Source organism: Molothrus aeneus, chromosome 2 (assembly GCF_037042795.1).
Source record: "Molothrus aeneus isolate 106 chromosome 2, BPBGC_Maene_1.0, whole genome shotgun sequence".
Classification (NCBI taxonomy): Eukaryota; Metazoa; Chordata; class Aves; order Passeriformes; family Icteridae; genus Molothrus; species Molothrus aeneus.
The window spans coordinates 110,557,749-110,579,861 of NC_089647.1; the positions used below are offsets into that span (position 1 = coordinate 110,557,749).

General features: G+C 40.2%; 1 protein-coding gene across 1 annotated transcript in view; it reads right to left on the reverse strand.

Moving 5' to 3' along the window:
- EFHC2 (EF-hand domain containing 2) overlaps positions 1–22,113 on the reverse strand; it is a 56,190-nt gene that overhangs the window by 23,553 nt on the left and 10,524 nt on the right. The window contains exons 4-8 of the mRNA XM_066571667.1: positions 20,183–20,333; positions 13,554–13,777; positions 10,347–10,601; positions 8,738–8,848; positions 8,277–8,415 (exon numbers count right to left, since the gene is read on the reverse strand). Of these exons, the coding sequence (XP_066427764.1) occupies positions 8,277–8,415; positions 8,738–8,848; positions 10,347–10,601; positions 13,554–13,777; positions 20,183–20,333 (880 nt within the window). The remainder of the gene's footprint in view (positions 1–8,276; positions 8,416–8,737; positions 8,849–10,346; positions 10,602–13,553; positions 13,778–20,182; positions 20,334–22,113) is intronic.

Genomic DNA, 22,113 nt, shown 5'->3' on the forward strand with positions numbered 1-22,113 from the left:
ATAGAGCCAACAGCAAAATTATTTCTTCAAGGATTTCAGGATTTCATCTATAATCTTAAAATATTTGAAAGATATCACTAAGATACACAGGTAAAAGGAAAGACAAATATAGTTTCAAATGGGATAAAATAGTAAATTAAAAATTCTAAATTAATTTTTCAGTTTCATCCTTTGAGACAACATGATTAAGTAAATAACTGTCCTATGAGTTTCCTGCCCTGTGCTTTTGGCTAGAGGAGAAAAAATACATAAATAAAATTTTATTCATTACTTAAAGCAAACATATATTAAAAGTCTTTGGTACACTAAAGCAAATAACTTCAGCCCACAACTCACTATACCCAGAGTTTTGGGAAGCTTTGGTTTTCCTCATTTTCCCCAGACTCAAGTCTTATCTTGCAGTGATCAGTGGTCCTGACTATCCCAGGTACACAGCAGGAGCTGTCCTGACTCAGCAGAGGCACATCTGGTCAGGCACCTGCACTCAATTCCCACAGAGGCACCTCCCAAAAGTGCTGCTTCCCTGATTCTCATTACTCCTCTCTTGGTGAAAATCTTGTCCCATTTGGTCCCTTGTTGCACCCCTGCACTGCCTTTCTGCTGCAGGACAGCCTCCAGTGTGTTCACATAACACTTCAGAGAGGAGCTCAGTCTGCTGCTTAAATGAGGTTCATGGAAAATGGAAAGGGGAGAGGAAAATAAGGAACTTGCATATGGGAGAAAGCAAATGGGGAGATCTGAGGCCAAAGAAGACAAGAGCCACAGGAATACAAAATAACTCAGGTTGGACAGGACCTCAGGAGGTCTGCTCAGCACAGGGTCTGCCTCAGGTCAGAGGAATATAAGATATAAGGAATATAAGATATGACAACAGTGTATAAAAGTGGATCCCATGAATAAAGGGTTTTTTTTCCTTTAAAACTTAACTTTTCTACCCAGAACTGAAGAGAGATGGATAACCTAAACTTGTAGCATGGCTTTCAGTGCAAATAGAGGAGGGTGACAAAACTGCTGTCACTTTGAACACTGAACTGGTTTGTGATTAAAATGTTTTAGACATGGCTATATCAGAAGATCAAAGCTCAACACTCCTAAACTCTGACTTCCCTAACAGCAGCGTGAGTTGAAAAATAAAGCAAGCATTCAGATGTCAGAGTTTTTCTTTAGCCTGAAAACAATGAGCCCTCCTTTAGCCTTTACCTCTCAGAAGAATATGGTCTGACTCAAAAAGCTGATTCTTTCACCTAAATCAGTCAAAAAGGGTTTTGCAAAATTACACCAGCATTCTTCTCCATAAAAACGACATGTGCCCTTCCTGGGACTCAGAAGCAAAAAGGCCAAGCCCAAAGAAAGACCATTCAGAGATCTTCAAAGTAATTTTCACCATGAAAGAGTGTATGTGTAAACATGCACCAAAATCACAGACTCATAGGATCATAGAATGGTTTGGGCTGGAAGGGACCTTAAAGATCACCTCATTCCAACCCCCCTTTCATGGACAGGGACACCTTCCACCAGACAAGGTTGCTCAGAGCTCCATCCAGCCTGGCCTTGAACAACTCCAGGAATCACAGAATCAATTAGATCACCTGAGATCATCAAGTCCAACCTATGACCAAACACCACCTTGTCAATCAGACTATGGCACTGAATGCCATGTTCTGTCTTTCCTTAAAATCCTGGTGGTGACTCCACTGCCTCCCTGGGCAGCCTATTGCCATGTCTAATCACCCTTTCTGTGAAGCATGTCTTCCTAATGTCTAACCTAAACCTCCCCTGGAGCAGCTTTAGACTATGTCCTCTCCTGTCGAGAGGAGAAGAGCCTGAGCCCCACCTGGCTCCAACCTCCTTTCAGGGAGTTGTAGGGAGTGATAAGGTCACCCCAGAGCCTCCTTTTCTCCAGGATGAACACCCTCAGCTCCCTCAGTCACTCCTCACAGGACTTGTGCTCCAGACCCTTCCCCAGCTCTGTTGCCCCTCTCTGGATCTGCTCTGGATGGGGCATCTGAGATTTCTCAGGACAATCTGTTCCAGTGCCTCACCAACCTCGCAGCACAGAACTTCCTCTTAATATCTAATCTCAGCACACCCTCTTTCAGTGTGAAGCCATTCCCCCTTGTCCTGTTACTCCAGGCCCTTGTATAGTCTCCATTTTTCTTGTCTGTTCTCCTCAGGTACTGGAAGGCCACTGGAAGGCCCCAAACCCTTCTGAACTGCCCAGTTCTCCAAGCCATTGCCCATAGGAGAGGTGCTCCTTCCCTCTGATCAGCTTGGTGCCTCCTCTAGACTCTCCAACAGGTCCATGACCTGGGGCCCCAGGGCTGGATGCAGCACTGCAGGTGGGGTCTCACAAGAGTGGAGCAGAGAGGCGGAATCCTCCCCTCCCCTGCTGCCCACAGCGCTTTGGATACAGCCTAGCACACCCCTGACCTCTGGGCTCAGAGGGCACAGGGCCAGGGCACGTCCAGCCCCTCATCCACCAGCACCCCCAGGTCCTTCTCTGCCTGGATACCGTGGATCTGCCCATGCCTCAGCCTGGATTGATACTGGGGATTGCCCCAGCCCAGGTGCAGCACCTTGAATTTGTTCTCATGAGGTTCCCATTAAACTGTATGAGATCCCCTATTTTCTAAGCACTGTTTGTGACCAAAACACCGCATTTTCACAGCTACAGTGCTTGATACAGGCAATTCCTCATAGCATAAACAGGGAGCCTGTAAATCGGCAGAGACGGAGCAGGAAAGTAAACCCCAATGCCTACAGGTGCTGAGCACCGCAGGTAGCACACAGGATTCCTATTGGATTCTCCGCTGGATTCCTGGCTGGATTCCCGCTGGATTCCCACTAAATTCCCGGCTGGATTCCCGGCTAGATTCCCACTGAATTCCCGCTGTCTGGATTCCCGATTCCCGCGCCGGGAGCGGCACCGGGAGCGGCGGCTCCGCGCTCCCACAGCGCCACCCGGTGGCGGCGCGGCGGAGGCGGCGCGGGGCTGACGCTGCTCATCCGCCCGAGCGCTCGCTTTGAATTAGACATCATCGAACAGCGGATTTTGGCAGACAAAAACTCCGCCTCTTTGCTCAGGTGTCACAGGTCCTGCCAGAAGCACGTATCAGGTACTCCTCCTCGGGGTACGAGGGCATCTGCACGGGGTCCTGGCTGCAGAGGACGAGAGCTCCTGTGTTTACACGCTGGTCACAGTCTGCACGTTCACACCCATGCATAAGGCATTCATTAAGAGATGGTAAAGCATTTCCCCTTTTGTAAACTTCAGCTCATGTGGATGAAAATTAGATTTATAAACTAGAATGAAATTGTAAATTAAGAGGAATAATGTTTTATCCCTGGGGGATGTGCTGAATCCCTCACAAGTGAAGCTCGGAATAATTGAAATCCGAAGGGAAGTTCAGCCCTTATAGCCCTTTGGTTCCCATCTCATCCCTGAAGTAAAATGAACTTGTGTCATTCACAGAATCATAGAATTACTAATTTTAGAAAAGACCTCTGAGATCACTCAGCAGTGTCAGGTCTACCACTAAACCATGTCCCTAAGTGTCACATCTACACATTCTTTGAACACTTCCAGAGATGGTGACTCCACTCCCCTACTTTCCTGGACAGTCTGCTCTAGTTGGACAACCCTTTCAGTCAAGAAATGGTTCCTAATATCCAATATAAACCTCCTCTGAGGCTTTTTCATATTGTCCTGTCACTTGTTACCTAAGAGACTGACCCTTACCTGTCCATGTTCACTAAAGAGAAAAATACAAACATCCAGCCTTATGTCACCTATATTTTCCAGGATTTAAAAGGATTATATATTCATATTCTCTCCTGTGAACGAGTATATTCAGAAAGAAATTGCCATGGAGAAATACAGGTGACAAAACTAGTCAAAAACTCATTTCTGGAACTTGTGAAGAGCCAGCTACCCAAGCTCAAAACTCATTTCATCTTTGCCACACAGCATTAGGGTAGAATCAGACAGACAGTTGGCACTTACATACAAAATGCACTCTTCTCAAGGTAATCTCTGGTGTTTAAGAAAATTACCTCTGTCCAGTCTGGAAAAAGAATCAATTCTCACTTCTTCCAGGCTGTAACATTTTCAGTGTAAATTTACAGTGGGTGAAGAGTAAAGGGAAATTCTGGGATTACAAATTTCCACTTCCAGAAAGAACAGCACAGGTATTTTTGCCATGCATATTTTCATCCCTTGTTACTGCAATAACTTGGAGGATTATTTCACAAATTTATTTATCAAACATGGACCACATACTTGTAGATTTCTCATAACTTCAAAACCTGAGTGAGATTGGAACAAGCACTGGGAACAGCAAGAAACAAAACAGCTCCAGCCACATCTTCAGCATATAAACAATTTGATGACAGCAAAGCCTTCTTAGTAAGAAAAACTAAATTCCTCACGAAGAGTTTGTTGCCAGAGAGGCAGCATTAAACCAGCTTGAATGAGCTTGTCAGCTTTCAATTTCAATATATATTCTGAGATTCTGGTATAGTGGGTGAGATTACCTTCTGCCCTCATTGAAGAACTCAGGAAAACCCTCACGTGTTAGATAAGAACATATTTCAAGGAAGAACCAAGTGCTACATACTTTGGATTAAAATGATAACTATACTGAATATCAGGGTATAGAAGCAGGAAAGAAATTCTACCTTCAGAGGAAGAGGACAGGCACCTCTGAGCAATAAAGCCAGAAACAGGAAAGAGAAATCCCACTAGACGTGGACAATACAAAGAGGTGGTGATAACCTGGGGAGATGGCAGTTAGCATAGTGTTCTCTATACATCAGAGGAGATGTATGAAAAACAGCTGAGACTTTCTAGTGATAGCCTGCTTCACAAGTGAGGTAAGAAGTAAAATAAGAAGGCAAAAAAAAACATGTCCACCAAAAAAAAACCATGTCCACCTTTTATATGCAGGAATAAAGAAAACCTAGTGCTCACAGAACTGTCCATGCAGCTGAAACATGACAGTGTTTATCCTGATTCAAAGAAAACCTCCATTTACAATCTTATTTCTTAATGATTATTACAGTTACCTGGGCAGAAAAAAAAAAAGGAATCTATACATGCACAAGTACATTTAGAAGCTGCTGCTCAGTCTCCACCACGTGTAGTGGAGAGGTTAAACACCAGAGACACTGACCTCTGCCGAGCCTAGTGAAAATTGGCACAGGCTGCAGTGCCCCGCTGAGGGGAAAGCAGGGAGCTGCTATCCCCGTTCTGCAGGAGCAGCTGCCTGGCCAGCGGCACAGAGCCCTGCCCCGGCAGCGGGTCACGGCCGGAGCCTGAGAAATGAGGGGGTGGGAGGGGTGGAGAGCCGGCACAGGACAGGGATTGCAGGGTGCTCTGAAAAGCCTCAGCAGCCAGGCTTGGGAGGTGCTGGGACAGGGAAGAAAAAGCTGTAGGAAACCAGATTTTCCTGGGTTTGTTCCATCTTGAGTAATCTGTTATTTAAGAAAGAATACTTTCTACTCTGTGCTAAGATTTTGTATTAAGTGAGAAGGACAAGTACCAGCTTCCCCCACTGCACATCAGCCTGTTTCCCATTTCAGCAGGGTGACCACAACACCTACATGGCTACAGAGTCTTTTTCTCCTCCTCTGAGGCAGCACTAGCAAGTCTGGACAGGTAACTTCACACATTAATGCATTTTCTCTTGCATTCATAGTACTTCTAGGTGACAGTAATGTCATCAGCTTCCTACTGAAGAGCATTAGCTACATTCATCAATGGGCAAACTCCACTTCTCACAAACATATTAAAATAGGGAAACCCCACATTAGAAATATATCACTTTCTTCAAGAGAAATCTAAACTACTCTTCATTCTCCTAAAAGGCAAATTCTGTGGGCAAGCAACTTGTGCTGAAACCGCAGACTCAAAAATAAATGTCAGCTTCTCTAATGGCTTTGGCAGAAGAGTATAAATTGAAGGGGAGTAATATAAAAACACAGTAACAAAACAGCTGGATTGGTGCCATGAGGTGCTGAGTACTGTGCCTTGATGTAAGAACTAATTTATCCACTTGCTTACTCTTGCTCAAGTAAATGGTCTCCCTGGACTGGAACTGCAATTAAGTCCGTTCTGGTTTTAATTGGATGGGAGTGGAATTCTGAGCACTTTGTGGGACTGAGCCCACTGAGAGTACCTTGTACATCCACAGACACACACAAAATGTGTAAATCACTAAAAGGTGAACATTCTCTAGTTCTACCTAAAAACCTGCTTTTAAGCCAAAACCTACCCTAATTCTACTTCTGGTCCCTTCCAGTTAAAAAGTCATACCTACATTTTTTCAATCCTTGTGGGGAAAGCAGGAAAGAATTTTACAGCCAAGTGTGTGAATCCCTTAGCTCTAAGAAAGTATTGTCTGTGAACAAGACAGGTTGCATCAAGATGGATGGTTTTCCATGTCAGCCAGAGTCTCTGCCATCATATATCCTTAAAGGTATGTGTAAAACACTTCCCAGTTTCCCAAAGGTCTCAGCTAGAGCACATCTTTGTGTGTTTGGTGTCAACAAGGCAGAGAAACTGGAGAGAGCACTGAGAAAAATTATCACAGATAGAAAAGAATGGACTATAAAGAAAGACTGAAATGTTTTCCCTTAGCAGCAAATGGCCTGGGATGGGGGCAGAGGAGTAAGGTTTTGTATTGGAATCTTGTTCAGATATGCACAAGGTTATTAAAAGAGAGTACTGAGCAGTTGTTCCCCATGTCCAACAGAGATAAGAGAAAAAATTTACTCTCTCAGTTTACACAAACCAGCTTCAGAATAGCTTTTAAGCAGCATTTTTAACTATGAGGTCAGAACAAGATACCTCAGGAGGCAAAGAACTCTCCTTTACTGCAGACCAGGAACAGATTAGACCACCTACAGTTTTCTAGAATTCTGCACATCAGCAACTTCTGAATTCCCCTAACTTGCAAACCACCTAACTTTTAACATCCAGAGACATAAACAGAAATTACTGAGCCAGCATTAGAGGAAGGGAAGGGCCTTTGCATTGGTGTGTCACTTGGTTGTTTGATCCAGGATGGTCAGCTGCATTTCATTTATTGCCTGCCCTGAGTAAGAAATCCCTATTCTCTCTTTGGGATAATTTGCTCAGACAGAGGATATTGCTGCCAAAAAGCAGCAGTGGTCTTGGCTGAAGAAATTCCCAGAGTAGAACCCCCTATTTTGCATCTCTAGAGTTAAATTTGCTATTATTACAGGTAATACCATGGCTATTGAATATGGCTTCCTTACACACTGGCAAGATCAGGATTACTTTGGTACAGACATGCCAAGGTATTATTGAAAAAGTCCTAATGAGAAATATTTTTCCAAATAATAAATCTAGTGTTTGAATGGCAATGCTACACCATTTAATTACCCCAATGCAGCAGACAAGCTCTGCATAGACACACATCTATCTGACCACAAGGTAACAGAAACAGTCTGCTCAGGTGTTTTATTTCACAGTGGCAGGGAAAGGCCATAGTAGGATTCTTCCAACCATCTCTGAATAGTCAGATGCTCAGCTATATTTATTGAATGAATAAACTGCCAGAAAATAACTAAGGCATTTTTGCAGGAAGATGTCCGTGATGGAACCATTAGCAAGTCTGACTGGAGACATTCAGTGAAAAATGAAAGCCCCTATTGTTATTCATTTCCAAAATGCTTTTCCATAATGGACATAGTTGCTAAATGTTTCTAGAATTTAGTACTGAAATTTCACAAGATACACACTCTAATGGTCCAGAATACACAAAACTGCATTGTAAAAACCAATTATGTGATAGACTAAAACTGTCATATCAGAAAATCTTATTATGTGAGGATTCTGACATCCATATAAAATGAAATTTAAGGGGGAATAATTGAGCTCATTCTACTTACCCACTTACTACATGCTCTTTATTATTTTCTGAGTGCAAACACAGCTATTGGAAGGGGAGGGGAAAGGAGAGAAGAAGAAATGCCAGTCTATCCATATGACTACTTTGTCACTGTAGTTTTCAAATAGAGGCATTAGGAGCAGAAGACATACATTACATGCTAGTTTTCAAGGGAGCAATGTATAAGAAAGCCCTTCTGGATTACCTGCAAAATTACTGCTTTGTTGCTAACAGCCTACAACAGATTGTTATTGCTAAAGGTTTTAATGAACATGTTTTGTCAGTAATAAAATTTGAAGACAGCTCTGCTAAATTTGGAAGTATAAAAAAGCTCATAAGGAAAGGATAATGATCCCTACTTACCAATTCCATACTTTTTCCTGTAATGTTCTTTAGTGAATTCATCACAATCACAGAGTAATATTTGCCTTCCCCAAACATTAATTACTGCCCCTATTTTCAAGTCACTGTCTTTGTAAAATTCCTGATGCACTGCTCCTGTCTAATAAAAAAAGGAAGTTATACAGCAGTTCCATAAATCTCAGAATCACACAACCTTTGTTAAAACCCAGGTCATTTAGTGTGTGTGATTTAACAACCTTCAAAGTCCATTGGTAAGTGTATTTCACCCCATGTTAAGCTCCTTCACTTGTACAAATGTGGGATTTACATACAGTAAATCTCAGTAGCTCTCATTTGAGCTACTCTCCAGTGGCAACACAATTTCATAAATAACTCTCTTTGTTGCAGAGGATAACAACCATAGAAATTACAAATCTATGATAAAGATGTTCAACATCTGGAGGCACTCAATAATTTCTGACCTGCAGAACATCCCGTATGTAATAGCCTTTGTTTCTTTCTGGCTTTCCCAACACATTGAGCAGAGTGTAATTGGTGATGGTGCCTGGATGGTATGGAGCAGTGGGAGCATTCTGCAAGGAAAGAGACCAACTCTTCAGAAATTTGGGTGACAGTGAAGAAAGAGAACTCTGCTACCTTAGAACCAGCAGGTTTGTTACACACTGGCTGTTATTGTAGTATTTTCTGGGAGAATTTTTAGTAAATTCTGAGATTTCTAATACCAAACCTAAAAGCCAAAAGTGTATATTCCAAAAGTAGAAAGTATATATGCCAGAAACAGCATTCAGAATCTTACTCTCTCTCCAAGGGTCAAGTCTCCTTTCTCTTGGAAGCAAACAGAAAGCAAAGGTCAGCATACCCAAAGTACCACATCATTGTCAACATCTGCTCTAAAGGATATTATTTTGTTGGTAATAATTGTAAAAACATGCAAAGAACCATTCAGGATTGGTCCTATCCACTACACAAACAGAGGAGATTTCTATTGTTAGTTTTAAAATTACAGAAGTAATTTATCCCAATATCAATCTTAATATATATTTATGTCACATTTTTTAAAATTATGAATAAACTGCTGGTGCAGGGTAATCAAAATTAGTTACTTTGTCTTACCACCTCTCCTGACCCCTCAACTTTTGATTCCTCTGCTACCATTCTCAAAATTTCCAGAGGAAAAAGCCAGTCCTTAAAATTGCAACATGAACCTCTGTGGTCAAAGGGGTCTGATATCATAGAGCCACTGCTAAATCAGCATCTCAGAATACAAGACTTACAAGGTGAGAAAAGTGTAATATTTTGCTGGTAGGTTTTTATTACAAAATCTTATGTACATCTATGGTATCACAAACAGATTATCAATGTTAGAAGGAGAGGAGGAAAAGACTCCCAGTATTTTATTCCATCTGTTGGCTGATGTTATTCTATCATCAGGATCTGTCAGGAGTGATACAGAAGTGTATCCAGATCAATCATTTTATAATCATAACAGGTTACAGAGGATACAAACCCTTTGAAGATTTCTCTGAGTGGAGCCTTTCCCATGATTAATGCCCAAGAAAGCTTATTGATGGATTCCTATTGATTTTAATTGGCTTTGCTTAATGTCCCAAACCCAGAAACTCAATTGTAAGAAATCACACCAGATTTGCTATGAAGAGGTAACGTTATAGAATACTAAAACTGACTTTTCCAAAGGCTGCAAATGTAAGTCATAGATCAAATCTGAATTTACCTCAGTTTTACATAAGCTTATCAACATTAATTTTCTTGTCTGCCATTATTGCAGAGTTTTATTAATATAGTTACCTTAACACATTAATATAGGAGAAAGAAAATCATAAGACATGTCTGTAACTAAATGCTCCTTCTAGTTGAAGCATGAAAAGCCTAAAGATATTTTTCCATCACTTACTAATTTACTACACGAATTTGTGTGCAAAATCTAAATCATGCAATTATGATTAATACTCTGAAAACACTTTCTAAATTACAATCCTAATACAGGATGTTCAAAACAAGGCATTTGATACTTCTTAATTAGTGGAAGAATTTGAAATTTTCATTGCTCACCTTTGGAAGCTTATCTCTTTTGAGGAAAAATGGAACTACATCCCGTCCTGAGTTTGGTGGTAAAATTTCTCTTATATCAATAGTGTCATCAGACAAATAATAACGGAGAACAAGTTCCCGTGGGTCAGAAAGCTGCAATTCTGGGTCATTCCACACACAAGAAAACCCCAAAACTTGTCCATCAAACTCCAGAAATTGTTTCAAAGTGTCAAAACGCTCATAAGGGTGGAAAGGATTCGTGCTCTCCAGATATCTCTGGTGAAGGAGAAATTTAAAGAATTTTAATTAATGTATTTTTAATTATTTACTCCTAAAAACAGGGTAACAACTGCATGGTGCTGTCTAACCTTAGAACATAAGTTTAGGATTTTCAAATGACACACACCATTACAACACATGAAATATGATTTATGTCATTATCAGAGAAGTATTTACAGGGTTGCTGTGCCCTCAGAAAAAAACATGAAAACCATTTTGGATTGGTTTTAATCCTTGTTTTTCTTGCAACAAGATCCTCTAGATCAGAGAATTGTTAAATTATTTACAGTACAACTCTTATTTTCAAGAAACTGCCTGTGGTAATCAGATGACAAGAACACCAAATAGCATCACTCTTCCTGATTTACTCCCTTAAAAATGATTTCTTACAGATAATGTGGTGTAAAGAATCAATTTATTCTTTTCCCTTTGGTATTTTCTGTCATTCAACTTTAAAACATAGATTTTTAACTTTTGATTCATGCTACACAGTTGGCAGGTACTGGGTATGTTTCTTCTCCTCTCAAAACACACCCATGGGTCTGATAAGGAACAGCAAATGTTCAACTAAAGATACTTTCCAGCTGATGTGACAAGGTGCTTCCTGCAGTCATGGTTGCTGCAAAACCAGTAGCAGTGGGTTAAACTGGGTCCCAGGATGATGATCCAGTCCAAGGACTGCATTTCTATATTGTTAGTTCACATCTATAAGTGGTGACCTGAACAGAGAGTTTTTCACAAGTCCAAATCCTCGTGACCAAAGTGCATGAAAAGGGATAAGATAATCCTTCTCATCTACAAAACTGCTTCCAAAGGAGAATTGTGACAGACATTGATGAAACAATGTGAGCTGAACTGTCTGAACAGAAAACAATGTTGACTGTAGACAGTTTATATTGTTGTCTAAATTTCTCTTTATCCACTAACACACCTTCTGGCCTTACAAATCTGTGAGGGAAAAGGCCCATTCATTTAGAGCATCAAATCTTAAAATAAGGAGAGCAGAACCAAATTATTTACCTTCCCAGTGATCTCTTTTCCCCTTCCTGACCCTTGAGGATGCAACAAAACACAGCCACAGAACCAGGTAACACCATTGTCATCCATGGAATACCATCTCCAACAATACAGGAGGAATTTCTTCATGGAAAGGGTTCTTAAGCATTGGAAGGGGATGCCCAGGGAAGTGGTGGAGGCCCCATCCCTGGAGGTGCTCAAGGAACATATGGATGTGATATTCTGATCTGGGTGACAAGGTGGGGACTGGTCACAGGAGGACTTGATGATCTCAGAGGTCTTTTCTAACCAAAATGGTTCTGTAATTCCATGAAATATGAGTCTAAATGGTTTATTGCACTTTCCACTGGCCTCATTTTCTATTCCATCCCATCCCATTCCTTACCTTCCTTCATACCTTCAGTTTCTGGCCATGTACTAGGAGTCTAGTGAAAACCAATTTAATTTTGCTCAAAGTAGCCCAGAGCAATCAAAAAAAAAAATACCTTCCACAAATTAGGTGGTATTTTTTCCACAGAAAAGTGAAAGGATAAGGCAGCCAGAATCTGCTAAATAACTTTTCTGGAATTTCTCAACAACTGAGAACATGAGGACATAGATTTTTGTAATTTTTTGTCTTTTGAAGCTCTTATTTCTCAAACCTTTTTCCCTCTCCATTCTCTTTAGGGCTTGATATGCCCAATTCTTGAATGTTTTGCTTGTGGTTAAAAAAAAAATTAAAACCTCAGTTGGTTATGCAGTATCATACAAAATGTTGACACAGTCTGACAGTATCAAGACAACTCAGCATGTGTTTATATACACAGCTGTTACCTACAGGGGCTGAGTAAGGGAAAAGAAACCCATGGCCAGGCTGAGTCACCACAACACAGAACCAGATGTGTTACAAATGCTGCTTTTCACTGGGGGACTGCACAAGCCTGGCTGCATGAATGAAGAGAAACCAATTTGTTGGCCTGAGAATGCCTCAGAGACAGGGAAATTGTCCCACACATGTCAGTCACAGTCACCTTCCATTACTGCTGCTGAGACCCACAGCAGTTTTCTCACTGGGAGCACTGAGGATACCACAGAGACAGGGAGTATTTGCTGCTTCCAGAGGACCAGGCTGGATCTGTCACAACAGGCTAAGAGTCAGGTCAAGTGCCATTTGCACTCATATTAATCAAGAAAAACAGAACTGAAGGAAGCTTGTCATTATTCCCAACAGACAACATCACTCCCATTACTATTCCCAGAGGGCAAAAAAATAAAAAAAAACCAAACTACCAGTTCTGCAAAGAGGAATCCACATAGAATCTAGGAGTTGTGAGTGAGACTTCTGGAAGTGTGTGTTTGTGTATATGTGATCCCATAACTTACAAAAGAGGGAGAAAAATAAAACCTAGCAAGTCTTAAAACTGCAGAACACTGAATTTGCCTTACACATGTAAAGAACATGTTAAAAACATGTTGGAGTAGAGATGAAAGATAACATATGAATAGAAGAAAGGAGTCTGCAGGAAGCCATGGGTGGGTGCTGGAACCAGAATTCCAATTAGATCTTTCTTTAAACACTTTAAAAGTGTTTATTATCATTAGATTAGCTCAAGCAAAATCATAAGTAGAACATGTAAATTATAGAAGAACATATAATAGGTACATCTTTTTTTTCCTCTTCAGATTAATACCGAAAGGCTTATATTATTTTTCCTAATTAATTTTATTCTGTTTTAAAATGTTTACAAACACATCCAGAGAAAATTATGTATATAGTACAACAAGGCACATACCAAAATGTTTAAATCCAAGTTTTCTCTTGGGATTTACTATGTTGAAATAGCTACTTTCTCTTTGATATTGAAGAAATAATGTATGTAATGCATATAAGTAATATGCATTCAAATCAAGTTTTCTTGAAATCAAGTTTTCACCACTGCTGCCCCTCCTGACCTTTTGCCGCTCTGTGGTGTATGGGTCGTCTGGACGGCTTGCAGGAGGATTTAGTTTGATTCCTATCTTCCTCAGGAAATTTTTTGTGTACAGGTCACAATCTATAATCTTATATTTTCGGCCATAAAGGGTTATTTCTGTGTTGATATTGAAATGATACATAGTGTAGAACTGATCCTCATGAGGAGGTGGAAGTGGAACCAGGCCCCGTCGTAAAATAGTTCCTGGAAAAGAGAGTAAATTCATGAGGTAAACAATATTTGCTCTAAGGATCCCTACAGAACTAGGTTTAGAGAAAGAAAATCTGCCTTAGCAGGGAAAAAAGTATGACTTATCAAGGAACACTGAAAAGACATTGAACTGAGCTTCCTTAAGGAGCATATGGAAAGTAGAGACAAGAGAGGTGAGTTGGGCTCTGATTGCTGGTCTGAAGCAAAGAATCCATCTCAAAAATACAGAACCATGACTTCACCACCCACAGTCTCACAGGAACAGTATCCAAAAGAGAAAGAATGAGAGGAGAGGAGAAAAAAGAGAGATATTTTAACTTTGACAAAGAAATGAAATACGTACATTTTGTTATTCATAGTCTTTAAATGAAAGGACTGTTATCCTGACAGCATTGAATTCTATTACCTTTTGAAGATTAAAAGACAAGGAAACTGTTATTGGCCTATCAGCTGAAAACTCTCAAATACATTGATGAATTGGGTGATGCTTCAAAAGTACTCACTGCTTGTGAGCAAGAGACTGGAGCATCTTTCAGATGAGGGAATGTTGAGTCTGGAACAGAGATGACTCGAGGTGGGGGAAACGTATCAAAGTTTACAGATACCTGATGGGAGGGAATGAAGAAGATGGAGCCAGCCTCTTCTCCATGGTGCCCATTGGCAGGATGATAGCAAATTAAAAGGCACAAAATTCCAGCTGAGCACACAAACCCACTTTTTTACTGTGAAGGTGATCAAATACTGGAACAGGCTCTCCAAAAGCATTGCAAAGACTCCATTCTCAGAGAAACCCAAAAGGACATGGCATCTGGGCATCTGGCTCCAGCTGATTCTGCTTGGAGCAGGAGCATGGACTGGAGAATCTTAGGGTATCCCCTCCTACCTCAGTGGTTTAGGGATACCACAGATATTTCAGAAATAACTTACAGGAATTTTAGAATCAACTTAAGGGGTCCTGGGGAGAGAGGGGATAAAGAGAGGCAGAGCAGAAGGGAGAAAGATACCAATGTGTGCTTTGGTGTTTGAAGGGCCTTGTTCCTAGGTTAGTCCATGGAAATTCTTTATTGTTCACTTTATTTCCCTATAGACTAATTTGTATGAAATACCTTTTTTTACTACATTATCAGAGTTGTTTGTTAAGTTCCAATTCCTACAATGAAAACATATCCTTAATTTTTCAGGGGAATAAAGCAACAAAGCAGATTTACTTTATGTTCCCATTAAAATAATTGTTTAAGACCCATTCATCATCCTGATGTTTCACATGTACTGAATCCAACATTCTGGTTACTGACCTGTGACTGTAAAATAAACTTGAACCTCTATCTGCTTAAGCATAATAAACACCTATTTAGGATGTATCCTCATGAAAGGTGTTAGAAAATGTGGGATGTAGCACATTTTAATGGGATGTAAAACTGCATTGCAATAACTTTAACAAAACCATATACTTTAAAATATTTTACCTGATTTTGGCTAATTCTTTGGTCAATCAACAGATAATGGGGTAAGTCAGAGCATGCAAATCCTGTTGAATCATCACTCTAATTAAAATATAATGGTTGATGATTTTCTAATATGAGGTGTTTTCAGAGATTATATTCACTTCAGGTTTGGTGAATCAGCCTCAGCTTGTTTTTCATATCACTTTTAAGGGTGAAACACACATACCCATTTTGTTCTGAGGGAGAAGAATTTCTTTCCTAATGGAAAATGTCTTGCAAAGATATTATCTGTAGCAATCCTTTGCTTTTATTAGGTATCACTGTGCCTGATGTACACATGTAGAGGGTACATTTCATAATGTTGAATTTGAAATTTAATAAAACCTGATCAGCTGGGGTTAGGTCTCATCATTTTAAAATTGTTCTTCCTTCTGGAAAATAATATATTTCGTCTAGAAATTTGTTGCAAGCTGTTAAAGGAGCATCTGATTGTGCAGTTTTCAGGTTGCTCAAGATGGATTGCTGTTCCTGATGGTTCTTTGGTTGTCAGTTTATTGAGCAGGACATGCTACTTCACCAAGCATTGATTTAAATATTTGCATCTGGTCTGATTAAGGCTCTGCTCTACTGTGCTCCTGGAAAGGGAGTTGAGGTACTGCTTTGCTCTGACAGTGGTGGTGGCACTTAGCTCCCACACCATAATTTGTGGCATATCTTCTTTGCTCTTGGGGCTTTGGGTTATTTGGCAACCCCAGCAGCTGCTTAAGGAGATCTCACTAGTAGTGAAGGCCTTTTGACAATGAAGCTGGGCAGAAAATGATTTGGTGCCTGCTGCTTCTCTTCTCTGCAGAAGAAATAAAATGGTATCCAGAGTTTCCTCAGCAAAGCCCTCTGACTCTGCACAGCTCAAGAGTGCATTAGAGAGAGGAGAGGAATGAGTAATACCTGGAGTTTGTACATGCTTTGTTTACACAGAAAGGATGAGAAGCCACCACTATTATTCACAACAACACAAAGAATTAATCCCAATAAACAAGGAGGCTTCTTACATTCACTTATTCACCCTTCCAGAACATAGCAAGGTCATGATTTGGCCACCATCAAATATGGCAAAATCACAATCATTTCAAGGCCTTGGGGGAGGCTTAAACTCTTAGATAATCTGTTGTATTGGAGGAGCTGATGCAACTTCACTTTCCCACTTGTACTTTCCTCTTCAGCCAGCCAGCCTTGGGAACCCAGCCAGGAGGCAGCTCCACTCTCTTTTTCAGCTGGCTGACCTTGGGGAAACCAGCCAGCTGCTCCACTCTGCTCTGGCTTGCAGGGTCTGGATTGCACTGGAAGCTACAGTCATCCCCACAGGAACAGAAATGACCTTTTGATAAGACTGTATCAGCCAGCCACAGTCCTGTTAACTGGGAATTATATGTACAAAACACTTGCAACTGCCATACATAGCCTGGATCTCTATGGGAGAAATTTTTTTTATACTGAAAGAGTAATTATCATTCTGGCTGTGGAAGCAGCATTTGGAGTTTGTTATGTGGTCAAGTTTGCTGTCCCTCTCTCCTTATCTTGACTTGGGCCATGTGCACTGTGATTGTCCTGCTGTTTCTTGCTTTGATTCTGGTTTCTCAAGTTCAAGGTCTCTGCATTCCCTCCTCAGTACAGATTTCCTTCTAATGTTTCTAATATTTGCCAAATAGCAAGGCAGTATCCAAAATTAAATGAAGTTTAAATTTCAGCTATTTAGTAGCAACCTTGTAAGTCCAAATTAATGTCCAAGTACAGCAGCCAGTTTCATAAAGCAGTTTTTAAAGTCACTGAAACATTTCCCACAGATCATTTACTTCATTAGTTTAAGATTTTGATCAATGGTAAAAACACGTTTACTTGCTTTTTTTCTCTGAAGCCAATTTGTTTTAGTTTTTTAAAAACATAATTCAATTTAGAAATTCTTCTAACTTCTTTGACCACTGTTCCTTCACCAGATCTTCCTGCAGTCTGTAAGCCTGTCCAAATTTCTTTCCACAAAACCACAATAGTACAATGGGAAACTACTGCATTTCTTGAATCCCACCATTCCCAGACACCCATTCAGATCATCAAAGTCTGATTTGTGGGTTATGGCACAAGCATTGGTAATCCCATGGCCTCAAGGCATTAACCAGCCAAAATATCCTTGATCTACCCTGTCACAGCTCTACCTTCTCTCCTAGAAGCCTCCCAAAAACATTCATCCCAGCTTCTGGTTTACATCTTTTTTGACAAGGCAAACATCCAAGTTAGTGTGACCAGCACCCTCTACCTTCAACGGTTCAATTCTACTTTATCCATCACTGGTTTCTGCTGTTCTTCCTTTACACAACCCCTTTCCTGGCACTGCAACTCTCAAATTCTCCACACAGACTGAGCCCATCCTGCTCCTGATGTCCTCACACATTTTTCTTCATGCACCTGTGATCTTTTGTTCAGTGCAGTTTGCCTTTCAGCAACCCAAGCTCTTATACAGCTGAACTCTCCTCTACAAATCCCTGGAATTTTAATTAACTGAAAAGTTGTATTTCAGCAGATGTGCAGACAGTAGCAAAATGGTCAGGATCCTGAACTTCAGTTCAGTTCAGCTCCTCACCCTGTTATGACCTTTTCTGCATGATCATGGGTGAGATTTTCATTCCTTTGTGCTTCAGTTTACCAGCTCCACAATGCAGACAGTTCCACTCCTGTTGTTCTTGGGCTTAAAAATTCCCAGTTAGGATAAAAACATTTAAACAATGTAAGATAGATAGATAGAGAGAATTATATTAAAAGAGGAAATGGGACAATTCTTTACTGAAAATGGTAGGATTAGCAGATCATGATTTAGTATTTTTAAGAAATATTGCTTTTGTGTGTATTCAACATCAAATATTTAGAGCCTTTAACTTAATAACTTTGTCATTGGTCTTCAGTTATGGAGCATGAAGTCAAACTCCAAGTGCATGTGAGCAGAGAATCCTCTGATGGGTGTCTCCATCACCTCTTTCACTCCACATCATACTAATTTCTAGGACAACAAGAATATTTATGAAGATGTTTATGATAAAGTATAGGCCCTGTATTTATGCATCAACTGTGAAGCCCAAACACATTCCAAATAGTCCTTGGGCCTTTCAATCTACAGTTTTTCTTCCTTCCTAAACACAACCAATACACAGAGCTTCCTTACCAGACCAGGTACCAGTGACAAATAAATTAAGAGCACTTTAGACATCCTGGAACATTTATTTTTAATCCCTCAGGTAAATATGTTGCATATACATAGTTATCCCACATAAACTACTCAGACAATCTCATAGAGACTTTCAAAACATCCTTGCATGGAAGACTGAGAAAATTCTTGTTTCTCTCTAATACTATTCAGGTAATTTTAGGTCCAGTATCAAAGGTGACTCCAACAATCATTAACACAAGATACAACCAAGGAAACAGGAGGAAATTGTAGCCTTCCTGTCACCAAAAGAACAGGACTAGACTGCCAGGAACATTAGGGCTGAAGAGGCAGCCTGCACAACTCATAGTACAAAAACAATGAAAATAACTCCTTCAAAGGAATCAGCTTTGAATTTGCTTTATCCTGCTCTAAAGAATCTGGCTTCCACCTTCTCTCTCAAAGGCATCACCTCTGACTCTCTGTACTTCCTTTGTCAGTGGACATTTCCTCTAAGCCACAAACCCCAGAAGCAGCTGCTCCCACTCTTGGGGCACACAAGTCAAGGAAAACCTAAACCCAATGATGACTCCCACATCCTACATATGTGTGCAGGCTAGGGGTAAGGAAAAAGCCCCAACATGATTTTCTTCACATGAAAAAGCACTTGCCCAGGTAGGAGTAGGACAGGGTTTCATTGCATTCAAAATCAGTCCCTGTTGATGAGCTCACAAAACTTCTGGCAGGAACTACTCAACACAAGAACAGTAGCACCTAAAATACTGTCTTAAGAGATTCACAGGCAATTTATCCCAGTCCTAACAGTAATGATGCACATAACACCTTTAAATATTATCTTATTCTGTAGACAGAGAAATTGATAGCATCTGCTGAGCTGGGAAAAGAATAGGGTAGTTAAATGGTTAATTTATTTTTAAAAATTGCTGTGCTAAGAATGTATAAAATGTACAAAACATCTTTGGGGACTGGGAGGTGCAGCCATCCCAAGACATCCTGCTTCTCTGGATTATATCCCTTAAAAACTTTTAATTCTGGCAGCAACCCATAAACACCAAGAAGCAGCAGCTGTGTTCTCCCTCTGCAACAGGATGTTGACCGCTAGATCACATTTTTCTTAATATAAACCAAGTCCAGTAATACCCCAGTAAATCAGCACAGCAAACCCTCCTCCTCAAGTCCTCAGGCTGGTCCCAGAGCAGGGCTGTGGCACTGAGGCAAGGCAGCTCCTCAACTTAAAAGGCAGGAAGAATTACTGTGCCAAGGGCACTTTAATCATAAAGAACCAAAAGCCAGAGGCACAGAAGACTCTTGTCTTCAATAATGGCAGAGACACTGCAGTAGCTCATGAACAATTACAGAGCTGCTGCCACAGAGCTCCCTGTCAGTGCCAAGAGGGGAGGAGCCAGGCTCAGGAATGGAGATCTAGAACACAAATTGGTTTTGCAGGACTGACACAACACTGACAAAGACCTTACCACCATGATTTCAAACTACCATATTAGAGAAAAAATTGTATGTTTGAGTACAGGAGAGGTTTCAGCCTTACAAAACACACATCTTGAGAAACAAAGACAACAAAAGAATTCACATCATGATCTGTAACAAGAAAAGACAATTATACCTGTGCATTTACACCCCATTTTAGCTATAAGAACTCACATTATATATCCTTTGGAATGGACCAAGACTGCAGAGAAGAGAGATATAAAGGGGAGGAAAAAAGGTGCCAATAAAAACAGATACCTTGATTTATGCCACTGTCTTTCACTACAGGCTCAGTCACTTGAATTGTATCATCTTCAAGGAAGAAATATATTTTACAGTGTCTAATTCTGTACAGCTCTTGATGTTTTTCAGGCACTTCTTCTTCAAAATAGGCATCAAAACACAACACCTATTAAAAACAATAAATAAATATAAAGCAGCAAAATCTCCAACACTTTTGCAAAATATGTCAAATAAACTTGTAATCATAAGTAACTAAATGTATGGATTTCAGGAGGTAGATTTATTTCTCAGAAATGTAAGAACAGAAATCCACATTAAAGCACATAAATATAAAATTCTTTGCTTGGCGTTTTTATTATCACAACCTGTAAGCAGAGATGGAACTCTAAAGTAAAGAAATAAATCAAATACAAAACTATCAGCAGATTGCTTGGAAAATCTTCCAAACAAAGCATTTCTGATAACACAATGAGCTGCCCAGGTACTGAAGCAAATTTTAGACTGCTATTCTATGAATAACTAGAAAATACATTGCATGATGACAGCAATGGCTTTACCATCAAGGTAAGTGGAAAGAGTTCTTTCTAAGCAGATCCTGCAAGTGTTCAAATGAATGGTACTGAAACCTATCAGAGAGAAATGACATTTTTCAGGAGGCATTTACAGCTGTGCAATGCTGGCATTTCAAAACTTCCTTGGTTCTGCAGTTCAGTGAGTGGGGAAATCACACAGAGTGTAGCAACTTCTGTTCATGGTCTCTTGTAACAGCAATAATGCAAAAAACAACCCCACCTTCACAGGGTAGGTGCTCACTGGCCCTCATACCTGGAGATCCCAGATCAAACTCAGACACCATTATACAAAATTTGCATTTCTGATATCAGTTTTTAACCACCAACACCAATGTTAAGGGACCATGAGAGATGTATCTACTTCCTAGGGCATTATCTAGCAGGATGCTTGCTTTGGTAAGTATGTGCAGGAAGGTATTAATTAAAACTTCCATCCTGTCCCCCCAATACATTTGGATCAAATGATTGTTAATTTATACTTAATTTTCCACATTGGTTATATTTAATAAATGCAATTACCTTTACTCTTGATTCATCAAACAATCTGAAGCATTGAAAAAAATACAGTTTAACCATTCCCTATGTTTCAACAAGCATCTAGCAGACCATGAGCTGGAAATGTTTGAAATCTGATAAGCTGGCTGAGCTCCCTGCATGACAGAACACACTGGTTAATAGTCTGCACTCCTTTTGCACGTGCCTTTGGGAATCCCAAAGAACCTCCATGAGTACTCATGAGTGCTCTGTCACCCAGAGATTTTATAACACCTCATGGACAAGAAGAACCTCCTTTTCTACATCTGGGAAGAGAGAAGTAGCAGCCTGCACACGACAACAGCCACCCTGTGTCCTGCTCAGACTTCTCAGCTACATTCCCTTCTCTCAGGCAGGGTAAGTGCAAAATGAGAATAATTCTGTTTCCAGAAATTATTTCAAAGGCTCAGATCCCACTGATTTTCAGTAACCATTGAACAGTATGACAGACATATTTTTGGCATCAACTCTCCTGCACCGTGACCCTCCACTACCAGAGAAATAAAATTTAAATTATAATCAAACTACATAACCATTACCTGTTAAACCTGATGGCATCAGATCTTTACACAAAGGAATCTAGAAAACTTGGTTATAGTTTAATTAGTACAACATGCAAGTTTCTGAACAATTCACAGATTTAAAAATATATTTAATACTTGTCCACAGTTTCTAACTGTGGATTTCACTGCTTCATGTATCAAACACAAAAACACTGGACAAAACATCTGACATACAGCAGAGGCAACACAAACTATCAACCTGCAACATCTCTTCCTCTTTCCATTTGTCTAAACACTGGTGCAGAGTGCCATTTTTGGTGACCAAATGATCCTTCCT